The 25,531-nt window shown below is 45.9% G+C and overlaps 1 protein-coding gene across 1 annotated transcript; it reads right to left on the bottom strand.

Annotated features, from left to right (window-relative positions):
- Window positions 1-1,756: 1,756 nt before the first annotated feature.
- On the bottom strand, window positions 1,757-25,134 carry PLA2G15 (phospholipase A2 group XV). Its single transcript, XM_078863992.1, has 7 exons — window positions 24,833-25,134; window positions 18,774-18,930; window positions 14,920-15,038; window positions 13,054-13,152; window positions 12,093-12,317; window positions 11,141-11,386; window positions 1,757-9,331 (listed from the first exon to the last, which is right to left on the bottom strand). Exons 1-7 carry the CDS (start codon window positions 24,963-24,965, stop codon window positions 9,057-9,059), a joined length of 1,254 nt encoding a protein of 417 aa, XP_078720118.1. The 5' UTR covers window positions 24,966-25,134; the 3' UTR covers window positions 1,757-9,056.
- Between the last annotated feature and the right edge of the window lie 397 nt (window positions 25,135-25,531).

The raw sequence follows: 25,531 nt of genomic DNA, 5'->3' as shown, positions 1-25,531 counted from the left end.
GTCGTTCTCTCTCCGTGTCGTCCTCTCTCTGAGTCATCTCGCACTCCCCCGTGTCGTTCTCTCTCCGTGTCGTCCTCTCTCTGAGTCATCTCGCACTCCCCGTGTCGTTCTCTCTCCGTGTCGTCCTCTCTCGGAGTCATCTCGCACTCCCCGTGTCGTTCTCTCTCCGTGTCGTCCTCTCTCGGAGTCATCTCGCACTCCCCGTGTCGTTCTCTCTCCGTGTCGTCCTCTCTCGGAGTCATCTCGCACTCCTCGTGTCGTTCTCTCTCCGAGTCGTCCTCTCTCTGAGTCATCTCGCACTCCCCCGTGTCGTTCTCTCTCCGTGTCGTCCTCTCTCCGAGTCATCTCGCACTCCCCGTGTCGTTCTCTCTACGAGTCGTCCTTTCTCCCCGAGTCTTCCTCTCAGAGTCGTCCCCTCTCTCCCCGAGTCATCTCGCTCTCTCCACGTCGTCCTCTCTCTGTCGTTCTCTCTCCAAGAGTGAGCGAATTTCCGTGCTGTGCGGCGCCTAACAAGTTGAAATTATTATCACCGTCAGCAGTCACCGACATCCCTGGGGTTTGAATCCAGCTATGAGCCGCACGTGATTGAACCGGGTTCGCAAGTTTTACCGAAATAATGGCAAATCTCAACCCCGGTCAGCAACGAGTGCACCAAAAAAAAACACCCGTCGCATTAAAGATTTGTGCTTGCCACTTACTCCTGCGGCTAAACTCCACCTTTGAGAATGTAAAAGGGGGCGTTATTATTGTCGCGATTAACGGGAGATCTTAAATTCAACGACTCCGCATGCAAATCCCACTGTGGTGAGGCCGTTTCTCTGCCCATCTGGGGTGGTGAGAACGATGCACCGGGGGAGCTGCAAGGGTTTCCGAACAGGAACGCACAACCTGGAACGACGGGGAACATTTAAGCAAGAACAACGTTTTAATTGACTCCACACGAAAAATTCCTCCTTGCAGATGACGGCTCAATCCGCGCGCGATATGCGCCCGCCGCAATTCCGAACACAGCGCCCTGCACTGTATACATCGTTACTCGTTCGTCCGCAGCTGAAACTGGATAACGTTTAACTTGTTGGTAAATACTGTCACCATTCATTCCGAAGCAACAAAGCCACCGCTCGGATCCGTTTGACTTGGGTAAACAATGGAAACCTTCTACGTGACTTTACCGAAAGAACCAAGAAGATGAATCCCTGCAGTCACGAAAGCTTTACATCGAAATTTAATGGAAACCAGGTAGACTGGACAAACACAATGGGTTTAACAATAACCCCCTTTTTAATTTAAATTGAATACTGTCGTTTTTGTACAAGTATAAAAAGGGCTTTGTAAAATGTATGCACATGCGTGTGTGTTGAACTTCATTTGCATCGTACGTAGCCAACCGTGCTAGTCGAGAGCTGCAGGGGAAGGACACCAGACCAAACAAACATCAAAAGAATGGATAGCATAATCCTCCTTCTAAAATTCGATCACAAAGCCAGGGCATATTTACATGTACGGTATATATTTTCTTCTCCAATGCAGTTGTGCGAGGTGGGGAGTGGTGGCACAGTGGTTAGCATGCCGCATTGTAAAAATCAGCAGCAAGCTTTATCTGAAGCAGTTCTGCCCCCACCTGCACTGACCAGTGTGGTGAAGTATGGTCAAATATCCACGGCTGTTACCAGCATTTGGGGGAGGGGGGGGGTGTGGCACTTCGACGAACGAATTGACAAAGAAGCCGTAAAAATGCACTTCAGGACGCAGCAAATGAGAATATATTTTTTTATTCTTAAAAGTGGAGAAATTTCTCATCATGGGTGGAAACCACCAAGAAAAGGTAACGACGATCGTGACAGCCTGAAAATCGCGTCAAGGCACAGCACACTCAACAGTCAACAATTTTATTCCACAACCGAGGGAGCACATTCACTTCCATCGGGTGCGCAGAGACTCGCCTTTCGTAATAATAATAATGTCTCTGGTTGTGTTTTATCTCTCTCTCAAATGTAGCATTCTCAGGAAGAACGTAATCAACCAGGCAGGGTGTTAACTATTATGTTATCCGACTCTCTGTTGTATTACATTACATTTCTAAGTGTACTAGATTTGTGTTTCTATTTCATTTATACCTGATGATGATTGCTTGTGTTGCAATCGAAACGTCGAATGCTAGTATTTAATTTATTATTTTATCTTTATACGTCACTTTACCGAAAGAACCAAAGAGTAATGATAATAGTGCGAACAAGCGGGCCCCCCTCCGCATTATGCGCTCCGTGTTTACAAGATTCTCATCGCCGTTCCCCGAGATATGCTGGTCGCAAGTTAGAAACCATGGATCCAGTGTGACATCATCATCAACATCATCGTCAACATCATCGTCGTCATCATTGTCGTCATCGACGCAATGAGTACATCTAAAAGGCTCATCACGTTTGAAAAGCGGCACGAGTGGACATTACTTATTATTATGCCTGGGCAAAGATTGTAGATCACATGACATGAGGTGCTCATCATCACTACACACACACGCGCATATAAATAAACTGTACAGATTTCATTGCCGCACTGCCTCTTTACAGCCTCTGTTAAAAAGAAAATCGTCCGAACGCGGCGTAACGCCTGCTTGCTACACGTGTAGAGTAATGCACTTCCACAGTTGACCGCATTCACAATTGAAAATAAGCGATCGTTAAAATAGAGTCCACATCCGTTTTCGTGCGAATCCACCGCTCTGATGGGGAAACAAAGAGTGTGGCCGACCGGCAATAGCAATCGGCTTAAACATTTCAAGAGAAAAATGTAAAGCGACGGAGGGGGGTGGGGGTTTGTTGGATCATACTCCAGAAACGCATTGGGGAAATATCTCGAGAAAAACAAGACGTTAAAAAATATATATTATGCCACTTTGAGGCCTCCATGGGTAGATGCGATGTTTTTTTTTTACTTAATCTGGGACTCACTCATCTGACATATAAACTGGTGGCAAAGATTTGTCCAGAGTAACAAAAAACCCAGCCACGTGATGTGGGGCCACAGCAAATCACGGCGGCGATATTAACTGCCTCGCCTGGCATACAGGAGGTCGTGGGTTCAACCCCAACCCTGACGCTGCTGTATATTTGGGAGTTTGCGGTGTCTCTCCCCACCCCCACGTCATCACGTGGATTTTTCTCCAGGTACTCCAGTGTTTCCCCTCTACATTTAGAAACATGCGTTTATATTATGTCTGCTCATACATTTCCGTGTGATAAGTCACTTAGTTGAGCTATCATGTGGCCAGGTAGCTTCTGAAAAAGGGCCGTATAGCTCAGTGGGCCTTACCTGGTAAAATAAAACATATTTTAAATCAGCTTAGCTTGACACTTTCACGGGGAACCTTTGCAATGGGGCCACAGAAGCCGTATTTTTGCACGGAAACTCGATTTGGGCTGCAAATGCATTTGAAAAAGTATAACGCTCAATGGCAAATAAAAACGAGCAATATCTGGTTACCAGTGAAACAAGGAAGGCTGACAAAATGTGCAGGGTTGCTTCCCTTGACTGCCACTGGCGTAACCCAAATGTGTCTGCAAAGGCGTACTGATGAACGCGGACGGTACCATGCCGCCCCCTTGTGGTCACGCATCTGCGGTGTGAAGAATCCTTTTTGCACCGTACATGGCCAACCGTGTCACCATCGGAGGCGCGATCTTTCACCAGCCCCGCCACTCTCGTCGTCACCCTCGCACACTGTCGCGGAATCCCCTCCTACCTTTTGTGCGCGAAGAATCAACAAAAAATTAACCCGTAAAAAGAAAGTTTTTCACTATAAATCCTTTATATGCGTGGCGGCTAGAGTCCTCTCGTCCACTGGCTTGAGATGGCTGCTACCTATGGGTCAGATGATTGCCTGGCAGCATTAAGCAATTGGTAATTAAATATAAAAAAATAATTCCTAAAAAGTGTAAAATTTTGCAAATTTTTTTTCACGAAAATTAATTGTCACGCACAACGAGTCTGTGTGGAAAATGTCAGCTCGATTGGATCACGGGAAGTGGGTTAAAAAACGACCGAAAGATTTGCACGGTCGTAAGCGTTGAAGCAAGCAAGTGAACTTAATATAAAGGATTTAAAAAGCGAACACCACGACGAGAAGTGGCAAGTGGCTCACAGAGCAGCACCCCCACCTGGCAGCCCAAGAAAGCCATGTAAACCCAAGACGGACTAGACCCCCTGACCCCCTACACACCTAAAGGTTTTTCCTTGACATTAGCAGGTCGGCACGGAGCTGATTGAAAGCGATCGCCGTGTCCACAGCGAGCCCGTGCCCAGAGCCAGCCAGTCAATCAATCAATCACGTGTCGTGTCCGTCCTGGAAATATAAAGTGCACTGCAGCTAACGAGACTTTTGGAAAGCGACATCGGGACAGCGACTAATGTCCCGTAGTGAATGTGGCGGACCGTTTGACTTTGTGTTTTTAAAATGAATAACGACATTAACGAATCGGTGTTAATTTGCCCGAGCATGACACAATCTTAAATATGGTTAGGCTTTGTCACAGCAAAGTAATACAACACTATGTAAGCAATTAACAGAAGTCCTCGTCATGGATAACGCCATTATCTGTTGATGTAACACAACTTTACATCTCCTCTGCCAAATCTTGCTTTTTCTTCGAGTGTATATATATGAAATGTATTAACTGGAACGTTACTTTTTGAATCAATCGTCTGTAATCGTGTGCGGACACTTCTGAAATAAGCCCTGCGGTGGTGACAATATAATTCGCATCACGCCAAGGCATGAAGTAGGCCCAAAGCACCGACGTTAGTTACTCCGCTGCATCTGACGAATCAGATGAAACAACGAGCCCGTGCATTCACGCAGCAGCCGTCACACGCCGTAAAGTAAAACAGAGAAACGTGTTCAAGATATGAGGTAATATAATACCAAAGCTCGTATCCCACAGCCCACATTTGCAAAATTTACATTCTAATTTAATTTTACAGTTCAATGCTTTTGTTAGTGGGGTGTATAGAGTTCCATTGCATTAGCAAGCAGGGATTGAAAAAAACATGCAACAAACATTTCCTGACAAAATAAATAACATGGCCTTCCTCCCACTGCAAATTAAGCAAAGGCTAGTAATAGCGATCGACCATCGACAAAACGAAACTGTGGTTCAGTTTACAGTTTGCATGGTTTAATGGACATCGCATATTTTAAGGTCAACCACATCTTTACAATGCAATTTGGATTTACATAGTCGCATTTAAATGCGACCACATCTCACGAGGCCGTAGAGAAACGGTGGGAACGTTCATTTGAAAGAGAATATCGAGGCGGTCTTAAACCGGGACTTGAACAGGAGCATGGAGCTCTTTCATGAGCTGCGAAGAGCGCTGCTGTGTGCGTGCACCACTTGCATCCACAGCGGTGGCAAACACTCTGGGAACGCCGTTTTATTTCGAGCGGGGCAATGATGGGCACAGGTGGTGGCACAACTATCTCCTGTGCAGACGATGCAACTGCAACGGGGCACACGTGGCCAGGGAGGCCACGTGTACCACGTGTACCACGTGTGCCCCCCCCCCTTGCCCTTCTATACAGGGCATAGGCTCTCGGGTGAAAAACAAACAAACCTTAAAGTCATTCTTTAGCTTATGAAGATTGGTTGCTAGTAAACCGACACTGAACTGACAATGATATTTCTCACACTTGGTCAAAGGGCGCAACACAATTATCTTACAAAGCGACCGATTGGCCTGAGTTTTTCATGAACCCTGCTACACTTTGCACTTCACAACGTTGTCAGCTCCTCCTGCTACGAATTTGCTAAAGATGACACACCGACCCGAAACAATTACTTTGCGAACAAAAGTAAAAATTTTACACGTAGGCTTTCGCGACTAATATCATCCATAATAGAGGTTTTTGGGTTAGATCGGGTAAATGTATAAATGTGTCGTCAAAACCCGCCACCACCTGACACAGCCAACATTTGTAAATGTAAATGTTGTGGCCTGGCTCTCCAACACACCGGTGTGCTGTACTAGTGACGAATTGGCCACGTTCTGTTTACGTGACAACCCTTACTAGTTGGCTGTGTCGGGTGGTGGCGGGTTTTAACGGCACATTTCTATATTTACGCGATCTAAACCAAAAACCTCTCTTATGGATATAAGAGTAAACATTATAAATCTGTTTAATCAACAACACTGACCCCACAACCCTTCCACAATACTGTGCAAACGCCTCCACAAGCAAAAAAAAACCCTAACGCACAAGACCAACTCAAAACATCAAAGAAAAAACCGGTTATAGCAGCTGTTTATGTTTGACCCTGAGAACAATCATTACTCCCGTCACCTGTTCCTCATCCTGCAGACCATTGTACCCACGCCGCCCACTGGCCTGGGCTTGCCCATCGACCGAGTCGCTCACGCCACGCCGCTGGAGTCACGGCCAGAGTCAATGGGCCGTATAATATGGGCAGCGTGATACAAGTCTGTAAAACACCCAACCAACCAACACCAGGTGGGGCAGAGGTGGGCAAATGCATTCAAATTGCATTTTCTCGGAGGAAATGTAATTACTGTGGATATAACTGTAGAAGTGTCCAATGTGGACATTAATTACACATGTATGAAATAAAATAAAACCGACAAACATAAGTACATTTCCCACGTTCATATTAATGGCAATAAGCAGGCGTCCTTACAGATCAGAATTGACGCCGCATGTAATTACGCGTTGCATGTCGTTGTGATCTAACTGTGAACGTGTAAAAAAAATATAGGTGAACGTGTAATTGCAATAAAATGACTGTTTGACCGTCATGTTAAGAACACATTCTCTACGGCAGAGTGAGTGTAGGAAAGTGCTGCCCCACCCCCTCCCCTACTAGCCTAGAGGTCACGTGAATAAGGGAATGTCGGGATGTAGTTTTGTGACATCCACTTCCATGATCTGTCCCTCCCACGGGAAGGGGTTGTACAAAGCTCTGCATGACATCCGATATAGACACTTTGTATCGTGACATGAAAGAGCTATAGCACGAGCAGAACGATATTTTTGTGTTTAGTTTGTTGTCCATCCCCCACCCCCCACACCTCCGATTAGCAATGGTTGGCTACGTACGGTGCGAAAGAAGTTCAACATACAAGAACAAATATTTTTTTGGGTAAAAAAAAAAAGGAATAGACAGAGGGGGGGGGGGGATAGAAATGCAATTTACATGATTAGCAACTTTGTCAGTGTCCCTTATCACCGGTCTCAAAGTATTGAAATGTCTCTTATCATTGAGATCAGTTAATCGTTAACACTTGGTAAGCGGGTGGACGCATTTAAAAACTCGGCATTCTGTAAACATGCACAAAACTGTGCTTTGTGTGTATGTAGGCTTGTGCTAGGGGACCACGGGGGTTGTTCTTGCCAAGCAACTATGAACTTTGCGCGTAGGACTCGGGTTAAATTGGCGGCGACATTGCGACGAACTGCAACACTGCAGCCACTCGAGCGTGGGTTTCTCTGCTCACCGTTGCCACTTCAGAGAGACCGATGGCATCTTAAAACAGCCCCCAAAAGGGTCCAAGCCCGCAATATTTCGAGTGACATTTGGCACTTTTCTCACACGTTTACCAAAATGTCCACACTTTCCTGAAACCTGTTCTTTGCACCCCTGGACACGAGTGGCTGAAAAAGAAAATCCAATTTCATTTGTAGTATTTAATTTACCGCACTTTTAATCTTTCAAAACCATGCATTTCCTGAGGGCACTTATGCGGCGTGTAAATTTGTGTGCTCGCAATGGTGCGTAATGTCAATTTTCTCACAACTCCCAATCAGCCACCGGAGTAGCAAGTTGAGCAGCCACCAGAAAATGACAACCCACCCACCTCATCACAGTGCGGGGTCTCGCTCTCCCCTCCTGGTGTCAACCGGTTAACCCTGTAGGTCTCTTTGAAGTAACCAAAAGCACTGTCATTTCGCCCTCCCCCCATATCTTTCCATAGGCACCTTCTAGAAAAATGGGCAAAAAAATAGGCCTTTTCACACGCAAAAAAAAAACCTCACAAAACGCTAAGCGGCTCGTAAAACTGCAGGCCGCACCGCAAGTTGCCGAAACGCCGTCGCTCGCTACGAATTTACAGAAGCACCACGCGGTTGTTGCATTGGCTAGCACTTGCACCTGCTTGTCCGTTCTGGCAACACCAGCAGCTAACGTCAAGCGCGTGGCAAGCGGTGGGGGGGGGGGCGGGGGACTTCCGCTGTCTCCCTCTCTATGCTTTGACCACCCACCCACCCCATGCCCCCCCCGCCCTGGTTGTGAATGAACGAGGCTGCTGCTTTGTCTTGCATCAGAGCAGGCTTCTGTCCTTCTGTGCCAGTTCCCAGGCAGAAATCTGCACTCCAAGATTATTCTTTTTTCACCTGCTTCAGTTTTTGTTGAGGGTCCGTGTAGAGTCGACATTTTTTTCCCCTCCCAACTAGAAGGCGATGAGGAAATGAGCGGTCTGTATCGAGGAATATTATCCGATTACAATGCCCTGCTTAAATAGGCCTGGCTTAATGTTTTTTTTTACTTATTTGCAATAACAAAATATTGTAAGAGAATAATACCTACGATAATGGGCATGAAGCGGCGTATAACTTGGCACAGAATTAAAATGGTCAAATTGGAATTACAGTATGGTTAATGTAACTTGTGATGTACAGTAAATGAAAAATATCAAACATATTAGTATCGTTACATCAAAAATGTCAAGTATTAATAATACTTGGGAAAACTTTTGTAAAAAATTGAGAAAATAAAGTCACAGTACCATGGAACGGCTGAAAAGAATTTAAGCAGAATTTGTTTTGCAAGCTGCAAATTAGCATGACGTCATTGCAACTCTTTCTCGCAAACAGAGTGGCTACAACTTCTGCAAAACTACTTGTGAGATGCGCGACGCTGAAAACCACGGCGATCGTCGCTGCTGGCTTCGGTGCACGTGCGCGACCGCAGATACTTTCAGATTTCCACCGCGCCAAACATCGTTGTTCTCAGCCCGTGCCACTTTGCGGGAGAGCTCCGCTCCCTTTACGGGTGACGAAAGATGACGCCCTTGATGTACTGGATGACGTCCGCGCGGGAGAGCATGCTGACGTGTTCCGCGCCGGGAAGCTCTCTCAGCAGGACGGGCTGTGGCTGGCGGCCGGCCCACTCCCGGCAGAGCAGCGCGCTGGCCAAGCTCACCGTGCCGTCGCCGTCCGCCGTGATGACGCGCGTGGGGTCGTGGTCCGGGAACGACTTGTCGTACACGAACGAGTCCGGGGTGGCCACGCCCGTGCCATAGAGGCAGTGCACCGGCACGCCTGCGCACAATCGAGCGGTGCGGGGCAAACCGCCGCAAGGACGCACGCGCACACAAAGACAAAGATCCCCAGTAGAGGCTTAACAGACTGTTGGGGGCAAGTGCTGTTAGCGAATAACACCTAAGAATGGCGGCACGGCACATGGCTAGTACCACGCCCGGCCGCCTTTGTCTCCCGAGTGGCGACGTTTACACACCGCACCCAGGTACTTATTTGGGGCCGAGTTGATCTAGGGGTGGCCCAGGACCGGTTCAGATAATCGTCACTGGTGTTGGTGGGTGAGCCGGGATCGAACCCGGGTTGTCGGGTTCGTAGCGCACAGCGCTAACCGCACACACAAGGGATCACGGGATGGGATAACACACACACATGGAAGGGAATGTGTTATTTTTTTTCAGGTCATAATCACCGGCTTCGTCATTTTCTGAGCGGCCCCACATCCTTCATGAATGGAAAATTCAAGACGAGCCAGAGCGTGCAATTGTGGCCACGCAACCCAAACTATGGACCGTATGGTAAACCACTGTTAGTTAGTCTTCGCTCCTTCAAAGGCAGAGGAAGAGGGAAACTACACAAAGCTCTCTCCTGAAACCATCTCGTGGCTTGCCTGGATAGTACTTCGATGGATGACTAATGTGCACTGCAGGTTGCTATAGGCTGCTGCGGTGCTACATCTTGGGCAGCACAGGGGAGCCATGATCCACTGCTGGACATTATTTATATGACCAATAGTGTGGAGCAGACTTTGTTCAGCGGCGGATTGATATAATGCTGCAAGTTAATTGTTCGTTAGTAATCAATATTCATCGTTGAATTGATGCATCGTTACACACCCCTGCTTTCTATAGTCTCAAGGTAAATCTTAAAAAAATATATCAGAACTTAAACAAGAGGGGAATGTATTTACATATTAATATGTATATGCCCGAAACAGGATGAATAAAGATTCTGATTCTTAATAATAATTATAATTTCAGTTTTATATCGCGTTATTCATGAAATTTGCATCACACAACGCTGTACAAAGTTATAGCAATTATTAAGTAAATACCAATTTACAATGTTGTTAATCTACTGCTCGACGAAGGCCTCTCGATTCTGTGCCAGCCATGGAGTTGCTTTTGACAGCAATGGGTGAAGCTGCAACCCCGCCAACAATGTGAGCTGCGGTTGGAAACTGAACTTGGGGTCACTGCGCAATGTGGGCTGGGCTCACGGTGCAATAGTAGTTAGCTTAACATTTTTCAAACAAATAACATCAACCCCGCACCGCGGATATCAGGGGATGTTGTGTCCGTACTCACAACTCGCAGTGACGGAAAGTTCCCTCTCCGAAGACCGCAGGCGGCGACACGACACACGGCTGAGGGGGTAGCCGCGTCTGCGGCTCGTTGCAGAGGCTCGCGGTTCAAGCCCAAGGCCACCGAGGTTAATACTCCCTACTGTGTTACCCGTGTAAAGAAAAAGTGAGCACTATTCGCTTCACGCCGGGACATAACAATTATTGTGAGATTCGCCCAATGTTCCTGCTTTGGGTCTTTGTTCATGTGTAGAGGAATTTTTTAAATAATAATTAAACAAAAAATCTTGTCAGATTATTTTGGAAAAAGAAAAGGTCACACATGCCAGAGACATCTGCCAAATTTGAATACTTAGTCGAAAACTGACTTGGCAACTGCTGCCTCCTTTCGCGAAAACTTAGCAGGACCCTCTCGTAACAAAAGTGTCTTGAGATTTGGGAGGTTTTCCTGGGTAAACAAACGTTGTAATAAAATCAGTTCTCATAAATCTCCCCCGCCGTCTCCTCACCTGGCAGGGGTTGCCCGTACAAGTAGGACTCAGAGTCCTGGCGCATGAGCCATCCCTCGGGGTAGCCGATGTCGTTGTAGAAGTCGCGGTAGTCACGGTTGGTGTAGTTGCGCTTGGGCGTGGACACCAGCACTTTGTCGGGAGGCCACGAGGTGTTGTAGGGCAGTAGCCAGCTGGTGGACACGGCCGTTCGCTGCTGAGCGCGGATCTTGAGCGTGCTGATCACGGGGATGCCGTTATTGTCTCCTGTTTGTGCGCGACAAAGACGAAGGTTCGGTGTTACGATGCGAAACTCGGGTTTTGTACCGCGCCGTTAAGTTTTGGATGCCAGTTTAACCAGGCGTGGGCGCAGCCTGTACGTCAGTCACGCTTTATAAAGGTGCCGCAATAAATGTACTGCTCGAGGCAGTTTATTACGGGTACCCTCGTGTGCTTCGTTTATACGCGCCATGGGGTAGGGCAGTGTGGGGTGTAAGGATTTACAAAACCAGACCCTCCACACAAGGCCCTTTAATTGTTTGGTCATGATACCACTCACAAAAGGGGCCTCTCCCTTCTAGAGAGCGCTCCAGACAGCTCCCTCGTGGGCATTTTGGCCTACTCTTCCTTGGGAGAGGTGGGATTACCCACACTTAGAGCCATCATACGCCACCTGCCAATTGATTAAATGTGGCGTACCCATTCACACTGATGATGGACAGAAGCGGCGGTGGCGGGGGGGATTTAAGAAACCGATTGATTCAACTGTCACGCTGGGAGATCGAACCGGCAACCTCTGCACCGCAAGCGCAGTGTGCTGCAAACCATTACCTCCGATTAGCACGGTTGGCTACGTACCATGGCAGCATCCCTCCAGATCACCCACACATCAACTAAAACACTAAAACCTGAAACAAGCAAATGTGTCCCATCGCCCACTCCCAAGGGGGTCGTGGGGGCAGCGGTCACACACCGGACGTGAGCACGCGGAGCGTCTTGGCGGCCCCGCCCCAGGGTGGCCCCAGCGCCACGTAGCTGTGGATGAACTTGTCCTTCCACGCCTGGCTCTGCTGCCCGAGGAAGTAGCGCATGTAAGGGTTGCCCATGCTGTGAGCCACCAGGACGACGGGTGACCAGTAGGTGGCGTACATCTCCTCGATCATGTTCTTCAGATTCACCAAGTACTCCCCGTTCTCATCTGCGGCACCGGACGATGCGGGTAGGGTGGCGGACGGAAGGGAAAGGGTGCCGTTGTTATTGCTCAAGGTAAAAGTGCATTGGTCAGCACGGCGGTTAGCGAACTGCACCGTTAACCCGAGACCTGAGTTTGACTCCGTGCCACAGGTAATAATATCAGTTGTGAGTGAGATCCAAACGAATTCGCTGGGTCCTCCTCCCTTCGTCAACGGTTAAGGTCGCATGAACCCTTACCATGACCAAAACAGAATTTTGGAGGTCTACTTGCAGCTATAAATTGCTAAAAGGCTGTAATACTTACTTATTTATTATGTAGGAAGTACGCAATGCCGCAGTGACAGCTACAGCATTGCTGAAATAAATACTGTAAAGCCTTGTTACTCACGAATGAAGCTTGAAATTAGTTTTGGACGACCCGGAACATAGCCCTCACACCTATCTACATGACGGCCGATGGCTATTTTTTTTGGCCGTACCATCTTTTAAACTCCATCTTGCACGAGACTCGACTTTGTTTCCCCCCCCCCCTGTTGCAATGGACTCCACAAGCAACACCTGCGATGATTAGCACAGTTGGTTCACGTACGTTGTGAAAGAAGTCTTGACATACATACGTAAAGAACTACAAGGCAGTTCAAGGAAGGATTGCAGGCTGCAGCATCTGCACAGAAAAAAAATGTGAAGACTCCGTTCGTTGGGAAGTGGGGGGGGGGGCGGGATGAGTGGGCGCCACTCACTGGGGGCTTTTCTCCAGTCATACGGGGCCCCGCGAATGTCCTGGTTTCTCTTGTAGCCCCATCCCTCCATGGCTTCCACCAGCGTGTGGAAGTAACTTCCTGTGCGGGGACAGCACAGGGCACGCGCGCTTGGCATCCACTCGAATGACGTCGACACCGCAGCTCGTCTCTCCGATTGGTTAGGTAATCGATTAACTCTTGAAGGGTAATTGGATCGATTAGCGTAACTAATCGGACAGACCCATAATGCACAGGCATAATATGACTTAGAGGACCCCCCCACCATCTATGCATTACACAAGTAGTGACTAATCCCATATCTGCATTTTCCATAAATATGCTAAATTCCTTTGTTGATATGCAAATTCCTTTGTCAGGCGCCCTTCCTCCTCTAACCCAGCTTAAATATACGCTGCCAAGCTTGGTGGTGTTCATTCAGACGCTGTCTTTCCGACAGACCTGCTCTTCACCTGAGGACGGGTGCTTGCGTTGTGGCCGAAACGTCGTGAGAATTGTATTTTATTGTTATATTTTTATTATTTTATTATTTCCCTTCTACGCGACTTTACCGAAAGAACCAAGAAGATGAATCCCTGCAGTCACGAAAGCTTTAAATCGAAATTTAATCGGACAGAGCGAAAATTATTCTCACCCCTTATTCCCACGTGTGCCGTTGTTACGGGGCTTTGTGATGTCATCGGCATCATCAGCTTTATCACGTTGGGTGTGGCTTGTAGGGGGGCTGGGTTTCCTGCCTTCATGAGGCAAGGTTGTAGCATCGATTGGCATGTGTTTTTAATTTCATTAAAAAGGAATGAGATATATTTTTCATTCAACCTTTTTAGCATAAATGCAAATTATTTATTGGGACCAGCAGGCATGTGTACCAATTTACATGAGACCCACCAATGCATCGATGAATTTCCAAAATTGTGAATCACAACTCGATTGAAGAATCAACGTATTTTTCTCGTTTTTAATGTCTGATCTGTAATATTCTTCAACGTGTCTCATTCGTACTATTTTTTCGCTGCCATTGATATCAATGATCATATTAGCATAGCGTTTACACATAATTTATACGACTTATTAAATAAAATATCCCGACACGCAAGATTCCATGCGTGCATGGGTGTAAGCATCTATCGCAATATACAAACCTAAGCACTGTTACACGCCTACCTTGGATGAAACCCAAATATGGACATCGTAAACTCCTTCGAGATTTTCCATCAAGCAGCTGAGATGAAGTGGGTGCTGACCCCCAATCATCACACACTCCCCTTTATCTGAAGAGCTTTTCGTTTTGGAATTGCAGTGCAGCGGTTGGACCACTAAGACCCCCCCCCCCCTTCACCAACCCGAACTGACCATCGTGGTGAAGTATGATCAAACAACCCTGATGACCTACGCCACTTGAGGACATTTTCACCGGTGACGAAAGGCTGCGTGTGTGTAGTATAGTGCATGCGCAAGCTTGTTTTAGTTTACAAATATGCATGCGAATATTTCTGATCTTGTTTTGCTGACAAAGGCATTTTTATTTCATCAAAACGTGTGTTGTTCTCCTGCCTCTACGAGACAACACTCTAAAAATACTCGAGGCGATGTTTCCCGAACCCCCCCCCCCCAACAACAATATGATAGAGCAAGACGAACGTTACCAGGTATGCGGCACAAAGCCAGTAACCGCTGACCCAGCAAATAGCATTTTGTACATGTACACTCTGCCGATTAACACAACACAATTTCACACAGGAACCCACAAACCGCCTGACCAAGCATCCAGAAACGGTTGTTTATACTTCACGGAAAAATTATGATCACGAGATTGAAGTGAGTTAAAGCATTTAGACTTATGCTTACCAACGGACACGTTGCTGGGATCCAGGAATTCCACCGGGAATGTTTTTCCAAAGTCGGGAACTCGCACTTGGACCCCGTTGGGGCTGGATGTGGTGCGAGTGGTCAGGTTATACTCCAGCCTGCACCGGGTAGCAACACACCCAGGCAGTGAGTAGCCACACAAACAAGACGGAGCACTCAACTGGCACGACTGACATCCTGGTTTCAAATATAGGCAGCCGACTGTGATTGAACCTGGGTTCTCAAGTGTAGGGAAGTTCTCAGCCCGGTTGCCAATGACTGAATATAAAAAAACCAACACATTAGATTTGGGTTTGCACTTATTTGAGCTCAGTTCTAGCTCCTGACCATTAAAAACGATTTGGTTTTACTACCATTCGAAGAAGAGGTCTCTCAAATGGCAAGGCGGATGGGGATGTTCTGCCAGCTTCTATTGGGAGCAGAGATCGCTTAAAGGGAGGTGGACACTGCGATATTCACTTCCGTGGGCTGTTCTAGGACACTCAGGCCTTGCAACTGCTCTAAGAAATATCAGAGTGAATTCTTCAATCTCATGACGTGACTCGGAGAGCACATTTGGCGAAAAAACTGGGGAAAAATACTAATTATAAAGTAGCCGTAGATAACAAGTCACATCGGTTCAAGGTGTCTGCTTGTAATGTCTCAAACGCCACGATAAACCCAAACTTGCAAAAGATATAATTACTTGGAAAAATTCTGAAATTCCGACATTTACAACCCGGCAGATAAGTGACATATCACGTGCCCCGAGTTATAAAAGCACGTGCGCATCGTAAAAAAAAAAGATAATCAGTATACCAAGACATGCCATTAACACTCGTGTTCATCGTAAAATAGAGTCTTACATTTTATTGCATCGCGTTCAACTGCTCTGTTGTCAACAGATTACACGGGATAAATTTGCCTGTCAATTGATTGGTTTAGTTGGGCACACACTCTTGTTGATATTTTCATAAAGATTTCTTTGGAAATAAGTTTCAAGCATCGACAGCGCTTACAACGGGAACATTTATTCACATTCATTACCCCGCCCCCCCCACAAAGAAAATGGAGTCAAACCGGACCTATTAACAAAGGCAAGAACAAAGACGTGCTAAGCCAAAAACATCTGGACTCTTATCTCTATTGGAAACCACCCCAGAAAAAAATAGATCAGCGCTTTTTGTTCGAAAGCATCAGAAGCAGAAGTGGCCAAACAAACACGAAGTTGGAACAAGCAAAGGAATGAAAAATAACACTGGTCAACAAAAAAACAAAAAAATTTTCTGGCCTGGACTTTTGCAGCTGTTTAGACTAATTTCAGGGTGCTGATTCCAAATCTGATCTCAGATTTGCTCTATCACGTCTCATTTTTATGCTATCGGCATACCCCATTTTCATTGATTTTACCCGAAATTAACTCTGTCACTTATGATTGCAAGTTGTTGCCAGTCAGTGACTGCTTTAGTGTTAAATATGGTGCTGTATTTTTAGGATAGTGTGTTTATAATATCATTTTATGTAGATATCCACATTTATTTATCTCAAAAACCTGATGCGATAGACAAAAACTGATGCCAGATTTGGAATCAGCACCCCAAAATTACCTTAAAACCGTTGGAATACCTTATGGCAGAAAAAGTGTGTTGACCAGTGTAATAATAGGTTTTACCCTTTCTGGCAATACAGCAGGTGGTAGATGTCCAAACTCCAAATATACACTTTTTGCAAGCAATCAAGTCTTGCACATATTTGTCGAAAACACGCACACGTACTGTGATAATCTATGCATTGCCTTTGAAACTGATTGGCCTACGCCAGAGACAGCCTTCTTTATATGGCCTCGTCTCACCAGTGTCAGACCGCAGAACGACGCAAAAAGGCGAACGATACAGAGACAATGCACGTATCAGAGCCTTGATAGCTCAGGGTGAGCAGTAATATCATGGGATCTCTGTGGTGTTTGAACATCTTAACACCTGATAATTGTTTTTTTATCCTTCATCATATTTTATATATTTTTACTGGCAAATGAGGTTCCCATCTTAACACCTGTTCTATTGTCAGAAAGGGGTAAAACCTATTCTAATGTATAATCATACTTTGTTACTGGCAAAAAGGTCCCATGATACATAGCTGCTCATCCTGAGCGATAAATGCTCTGATACGTGCACTGTCTTTGTACTGTTCGGTTTTTTACGTCGTTCTGTGGTCTGACACTGGTGAGACAAGGCCATAAAGAAGGATGTCTCTTGCGTAGGCAAATCAGGTTAAAAGACAATGCACAAATTATCAGCGTTTATTTTGCATGTTCACCACAGGCAAAGGAAGTCCAATGCCCACTTCGGTAAAAACACGTGTTATGATCTTCAACATCAAATCGTGCTCAGTAACACACTGTAGTCACAACCAGCATCACTGTAAACTAGTCACGTGGGCTTGTTTAATGGTTCTCAAAGAATGTGACAACGAAACAGAAGCATAAGATCGTTCTTATTTCGCGAATACACACTTAGGTCATGTTGAAGGCATGTGAAGTTACGTCAGAGATGGGATAAAATTATTTAAAAGTTATATTCAAGCATGTTTAATTGCAGTTTAGTTATGCCACTGCAGCGACGAATTAAAAGGTACACTAGTCACACAGCTCATAAGTTGCTAGTGCTATGGCGGCGTACTTGAAATTCAATTTAAGGTCCTTCTTTTTATTGTTGCTTCAAAATCATGTTGGACAGTGTAGGACATGCAGCATAGATAATACGGATCTCCAATGCCTACTTGTTTTGTCCGGGGCTGCATTTCCTGGAGAAAAAAAAACTAAAACCTTACGAAATGTCACCAGCGTTTTGTCGTTTGGTTATTTCCCGGCTGACGTGGTAGGGATACTTAAAGCAATATCCTGTTTCTCAATTGCCTTGCATTATTGAAAGCAGACGTGGACCACAATATCTTGGGCAACAGGGCTAAACTTCACACATATCGCTATTTATTGGTTAGCCTAGTGGTGACAGCCTTAAGGTCCTTTAAAGTCAACTATTATGAATAGGCGAATTTCTAAAGATGCCAAGGATGAAATTTCACAAACGTTAAATTGAATACTCAATTTATTTTTTAAAGATAAATATCTTCTTCTAAGACAGAAAAAAAACCATTGTAAGATTGTCATGTGCATCAGACAATTCTGTCTATTCATCAGCATTCATTCAAATGACCAAATCAGACTGAATAGCTCCAATTATATACAATAACAGCCACTAAGGAAAATTTAATCTGGCTCATACATGGATAGGAGACCGCTTGGAAATACCAAGTGTTGTAAGATTTGGTTGCGGGGTGGGACCAGGAGATTGCAGGAAAGCAATGGATTCTTGAATCTATCTGTGAGGAGCTTTAGGCGTTATTCCCACATATGCGTACTCCCGCAAACCAAACCCTCGGTTAATTAACTAAATTGGTAAAATGTCCCAGTGCAGGACCCTCCTGAAACGACGCTTTGACTTTCAGTAAGCCTCTGCTGGGCAAATAAAGGCCATTTTATTTGTATTATTTAAAATTCACCACTAAAATATTTTGAAGAGATTTGATTCCTCATATCATTCGACGAATGAATTAAATTATCTTAATAATTACATCCTACAGTTATCTTCCCCTGTCTACCCCCCCCTGATTAAAACAATTCTGTAACATCTCACCTAGTTGCAGACATTCGTTTTATTTGTTACGCGAGCAAACAAAAACTCGGTGGCGTTTTCGGTGGTTCAGTGTATGATTTTATTCCCATGTTACAAGAAATATATTTTATATATCAGAAACGATTCACTGATGGAAGCGCGACATATCGGCCCTCTGGGTACCGCATGTTGTCGATCCAGCAGTCGATCACCAGCGGGACGAGGAGCTCGAGGTTGAGCCACAGCGTAAAGTAGTAGTCGGTCTTTTTTGTGCACAGGTAGTGGACGACAGAAGGCTTATCCAGACGAGCCTCCAGTTGATTTCCCAGGTCACCTGGAACTGAAGACAGAGTGGGGGGGTGAGATGGGCAGGGTGTTGCAGTTGTCTCTTACACCAATGGACTATCAAGAATAACCCACAGTTGCGACAGCGGCCACCAATCTCAAACCGTGGACCACGTAGTGAACAATATTCCACCTCACAAAAAGTCACCGGAAAATGACCCAATTGGAATATACAAAGTAATTATCATCCCTAATACAAAAACTTTGCAAGACCCTCCTGAAAAAAAGTCGCAAGACTCCATGAGGCTTTCCTGGGTAAACAAGCGTAATACAATTCCATTATTCGCTGGCAGCATTTCAGATATTCATGGGTTTACACCTGCAGCTTTCCACAGACTCGCCAACCTCAATACAAACATAAAATTGCAGCGGATCCATTGCCCCCGCTGCACTAAAGAAGTGGGCAAGAAGACAAGCTGTGAGCATTTATCAGTCAACAGGTTGCACATTCAATTGAATCCCCACATCTTGGGCTGGGCGCAATGAAAAATTGGTCACCCTGGATATGTTTAAATCGCCTTCGGATGAGAGCCGGCAGGGCACGGGTCAACATGCGGAAATGGGGGCTTACTCTTAACGACAGTGAACCATGCGACTGTGGTGAAACTCAGAGAGCACGGAGCATGTCTTGGACCATCGGCACCTCCAGGAGTTGTCCACCTCGGAGGACCTCTCCCCAGGGGCTACAGACCAGGCCACAGCATCGTCACATGACCGATACTGGATGAACATATGACTTGCGGTGTAGCAGGACAAGAGAAGAGGAAGACGTGGAAGATCTGCCAACCCACCTTCATGAGTGGAAAGTCACAAAGAGCCCGAGTGGGATTTTGCAGAAACACCGACCACACCGTAGACCACAAAGTGAAGAAATGAACACCGACAATTCCAAAACAGCTTTTTAAGAGATCCATTTCACAGAAACCAAAGTAATTTTACAGCTCAAACTCATAAGTTGACATTCTTCAAGCCACAGGAAAAGGCTAGAGAGAATGGCCACTGTGTGTTGTGTGTACACAACCTGTTGACAAAATGTAGTTTAGAGAGCATCTGACGTTACAAAGCAAGTTAGAGCCAAAGATAAGGGATATTTGAGGAACACGCGTGGGTACAGAGGTCAGGGTACAAACAAACAGGGGATATACATGCATAGAAAGGGAATTAGACACAAGGGTGAAGGACAGATTGCTACGGGGTTAAAGGAGGCATGCAAGTGTGAAGAGAAACAACATTGATATATTTCTAGATTTGAAGCTTTCCTGACTGCAAGGATTCATACTCTTAGTTCTTTCGGTAAAATCACGTAGGTAAAATAAAAAGTAATAAAAATTAATACAAATATTTTTATTATTTTTACCTACGTGACTTTACCGAAAGAACTAAGAGTACCATTGATATAGTGCTCAGCATATCCCCGTTTTACTTACTAGTCCCTTGTAACGTAACGGTGCATCGATTCAAGTCAATTATTATTCTCATGATATATACATTGAATTGTGTTTCTGTGTGTATGTTGAGGCTAATGCAGTTACCAAAACTGTACGATCAAGACAAACTAAATTAGAACCAATAACCATTAAGTCAGTTTTTAAAAAATCATTATTGAAGAGCATCGTCACCCTAAATTGTGACAATTTACTGAAACTACGGGGGGGAGAGAGGGGGGTGAATGAATACATGCCTACTGGCCACAATAATCACTTGATTTCATCATCGAAATCTAATATCAAGAAACGAGCCCAGTACTCTATAAAAAATACATTCCAATCGATCCAACTGTGCCTTCCACACAACATTTGAAAGCGACAGAGGAATCAGGATGGAGGGTAGAGAGTGGGGAGCACACACATGGGTACGCACACCTTACGGGCTGTGGGTGTAGTGGCCTCTTTGAATGGGTGGGAGGCCTTTTGAGAACAAAACCTCAACACCAACGAATGGCCAAAGGCAACAAGACTTTTGTAAAGTTCATGCATTGGCAAAAGATAAAAATACTGTATTTACAGAGAATTTTGGATAAGGAACTGTAACGCACACAATGTAAAAAAAGCACAATTCTATTTGATTTGGCAAGATTTAAAAAGAGAGATTTGGCATTGTCCATTGGTGTAAGCCCTGCCAGACATTCATGGTTTGTGCCAATACAATTACGCTCAAAGAAGCTTTAATCTGAGCACTGCTCTATTTGAGTTACAAAAGACAGATACCAATAGTATTGATGAAACGTTAATATTCATCTGTTGAAATCATTTACTTCCGAGTGAAATAAAATGGACAATTATGACACGGAACTCATAAAAGTATGTCATTGCCTTGAGTAATATCGTATGGCGTAAAACATAAACGCATTTATCTGCACTTTGCACAGTCATGATGAGGAACTACTGTGTGGGTGAGACAAGAAAACAACCATCCTGTTTTGAGGTTAAATTCAATTAATGCCAGGGTATCAACTATTCAAATATTCCACTTTTTATTTATCAGAAAGGAAAACAATCAGATCATATGCCACGGCCAAGGGAGGCCTTCTCCCAATTGTATTTTCACTCCAACACATTGTACAAAGACAACACTGTCCCGTACCCTTCAACACACTGTTGGGGCAGGTCCTGTTTGCGAGCACATATTAAGGCCAACACAGTGCATGATGTGGGGGGGGGGGGGACTGGCACCAGATACATGCACAAGCGGCAGCTTGGCGTTGTTATGTTAACCGTTGATAATTCTTAGAAATGTGCACAGACCCCCGTATCAAATGATTAATCACTTTACCCATCAGGCGTTCACCTCGCATGGCAGCAAGTGCCAGGGGCTGCTGGCATTATCAGCTGTTATATAACCAGAGGATCATAAACCTTCCTTTCTCTGCTCTGTTTACTTTGAAGTGGGCAATAGGTGTAGATAATGGGAATGCCATAAAGGGCATTATTAAAGATTGCTTTGGGCTAAGAATGCTATTGGGCTTCTGGGCAGGGCAGTGTTGTTTACTGACCGAGTTCGAAATAGTCTGGCCATTCGCGTCCCACCTAATGCCTTGCAGCAATGAGTGAGCGGCAAGTTAGTTTGTCATAGAACCTGTGCGTCTTAAGTGTATCAAGAACACACCACCGTGTACGTTTACAATAGAACCACTGTCTGTACAATTTTATGAAAGTATAATCACACATTCAGACCGTAACAATACAGTAATATGAAACAGGGATAAATATAGCGTACTCAAGAACGTAATAACAAACACAAGGTGTCATGTATCAGAACGTTTTATCGTGTTACAATTTACACTCGTTAAAATGGGTTTGTGGGTTAGCATTCCAATACAGGACGTTTCTGAAAAGAGTTAAGATATTTTCTTTCCTAGAACATACATTACAATAATGCGAATACTGTATTACCACATATTATAAAATGTACTTGGCAATAAATTCCCGTACTATTACTCACCAAATTGGCACTGCTCAGCGTAACGTATAGGCCACACTACGCCCAAAGCCAAAATGGTGTGGGGGGGGGGTGCTTTCATCACAGAGATCTGTAAATTAATCACCATCAGCAATTCACTGCTGGATGAAGGCTTCCCCAAGTTGTCCCCATCCCTTAAGGTCTTGCCATGGAAATAAAAAAAATACATCTCCATTCTCTGCACGAGCTGGTCTCATTGCTCCATATCTATTGTGTCGGGTGTTGCTGCCCCACTCGGTCTTAAATATGTAAGTTAAACTTCTTTCTCAACGTACGTAGCCAACCGTGCTAATCGGAGGTGCGCGGGGGTTGAAAGGACACCAAACTAAATACAAAAAGCAGTTTTAAATGAGTTTTAAATGTCGAGGCCACTTTGGTGACGTGTCCAGCCTAAGCACACTTACTCTTAACAGTCGGAATTAAATCTCGAAGCATTCTTGGGGTCATTCCCGGCATACATCTTCGCTGTGCTTATTTGCGTGCTTGTCAGCTGTTCCATGTTGTCAGTGTCCACGTTCCCCCCAATGTGTTAAATGAGTGAGTAATGTTACGGCGATATTAACATTACGCTATTACCGTATCTACACTTACTGTGGCACTAACGAACAATTGCAATATTGGTATTAATATTCATCCAGCAGTTTATCGACAAAGGGCTGTAATCTATCATGAACGTATCATATTAATACAATGACTGTTACACATTACCATGGCAATAGTACAACAGCAAGTGATGCATCACACGATCATTGTAGATTATGGCAATGCACGTACAGTACAGCACTAGTTTTCCCCGATTTGATTTTGGTTTCCAGGTCACCGAAAATATAAATGTACCCTCGAGTTCTCAAACATGCATATCATTATTTCTCTCTTTCTACTGCAAGATGAGGGCCTCCCCACACAGTGCAGGGCGTGAGGGGACCATACTTCACCACGCCGGTCTGTGCGAGTTGATGCAAGCCAGAGACATGGATATGACACATTCTAGAAGATTTAGCCTTTGGCTGTTACTCTTGAAGTTAAATTAATTTTGCAAATAAAATATACGGATACAACTATTGGTAATTGCAAGTAAATGATGAGATCATCATATGTATGTATAAATCCGATGAACGTTACAACAAACACGATAGGAATGCACAGTAATGGGAAGATAAACAAATAACTTAAAGAAATACACAAATACAACTACACTTTTTTTTATCTGATCGGGTAAAGCCCACCGAGAGCCATTAGCTTCTATTTCAGAAGCAACCTTTGCCAGAATTGATAGCCCAACGAATGAAACAATAATACAATTTACAGTCACAATCAGTAATCCAGGTTCAGCGATAGTTTGGGTTAGATCGGGTTAAGTCCGACTCTAATTGGAAAGAATCGGTTTAAGTCTCCGACACAAGTACTGTCGTCACAAATTGGCACGTTCTGTTTACGAGACAAAACTTATTACTAATTGGCTGTGTCGGGTGGTGGCGGGTTTAACGACACATTTATATATTTACGCGACCTAACCCAAACCGCACCCCGCCCCCCGTATTATGAATTATATTGGTCGTGAAAGCCCAACACTACGTGTTAAACTAACACGGTGTATATACTGGTAGGAACCTCCTGGGTACACCAGCCCACAGGGGATTATTGTGTCCGTCGTGCAGGGAGGGGCTGGGTGGGGAGGGTGGGGCTGGGTGGGGAGGGTGGGGAGGGGCTGGGTGGGGAGTGGGAGGGGTGGGGCTGGGAGGTGCTGGGTGGGGCTGGGTGGGGAGGGGCTGGTCACCCCGTGGTGCCCTTATAAAACTCAACGTTTAACCTACTCACGCCGGCTTGTGCCCGCCCTCACAGTCGGGCATATTTGCGGAATACACCACGCTGCCGTTGACCCTGGCCATTGACCGAGCAACCCAACGTTCCTACCAGCTCCCTCCGCAGGAGGAATGTGTTTATATATATGCAGTATACTGTAATGTAGTATGTCCCGGGCGCTTTAACAGTGAATATTGTAAACCCAAGTAACATTCGCGTATTTTAAATCGTAGCGCGGATAGGCGACTCGGCACCTGAGCGCCCCCGCGTCATTGGCTACCTCGGCAGCCCTGGCCACGCCCCCTCTCGTCAGCAACCAATCACCTCTCGCGTGACGGCCGCCGGTGGGAAGGGGGGGGGGAGCACGTATCCGGGCTACGAATTACAAAACGCCGAGGCTATATCGCTAGAACAAAGGGGGGCTCGGGCCCCCCGCGACCTGCTCCCCAGCACCGCCGCGGGCGATGTTCTCTCTCAACACTGATACCCCCCCCCTGAGAGCCCACAAACGCGGTCGCAACCCGTAATCGAACTCTGTTCACCGATGCCCCACCGCTCCCTAACAACAACAAACACCCAACGCAGCGCGCGCGCAATCCTTCCAGGCAGGCGGGCAGACCACGACTACTACGTACCCAACACGACGGGAGCGCCTCCGTGACCCGGCCCGTACCGCTGCTGCTGCCGCCGCTGCTGCTGCGATTGAAGGGGCGTCGCGAAGGCGAGCAGGGCCACGAGGAGCGGCGTCAGTAGGGACGCCGAGGCCATCCTCGACGCGAGAGACAAACGACAAAAAGAAGAAGGGGGGCGAGAGAGTCCCGCTAGCGAACGTGAAACTTTTAGTTGTTCTCAAAGCGACAACAACAAAAACAAAAGCCACAACCACCGCACGAGCGCGCGCCTCCGCTATTTATCAACTTCTCCGATGACGTCACAGATGCATTCCGTAGTCCGCATTAGGGCGGTGCCGGCAAAAATTTGTTTGCCGCGCGATCCGATTGGTCGAGAGAGCTTCTCGGCGGCGCTAGCTCGCGATCCGATTGGTCTAAACGCAACGCCTCCCCCCCCCGCCCCCCCGCGCGTCGCCTCCCACCCCACCCGGGCTGCTCATACGCGCTATGAAATGTGGAAGCGGTGGCTGTTCACGTGACCGCGTGTGGGCGTGGCGTTACGTAAGCATGGAGCACGTGGCTGTTTTTGACTTCAGAATCATAACAAGCAATTTGGTGTGAACAAGGGTCGTGGCACGAAACGTCGCCTATTTATTTATTTTAAAGCTACAGTGATGTTGACGAATGTGCTGAGGTTTTATTTGTGCTTGTGTGCCACTGCCA

The sequence above is a fragment of the Lampetra fluviatilis genome, chromosome 17 (genome assembly GCF_964198595.1).
Source record: "Lampetra fluviatilis chromosome 17, kcLamFluv1.1, whole genome shotgun sequence".
Classification (NCBI taxonomy): domain Eukaryota; kingdom Metazoa; phylum Chordata; class Hyperoartia; order Petromyzontiformes; family Petromyzontidae; genus Lampetra; species Lampetra fluviatilis.
The sequence above is the reverse complement of the archived record's forward strand: the minus strand, read 5'-3'. Positions and strand labels throughout refer to the sequence as shown.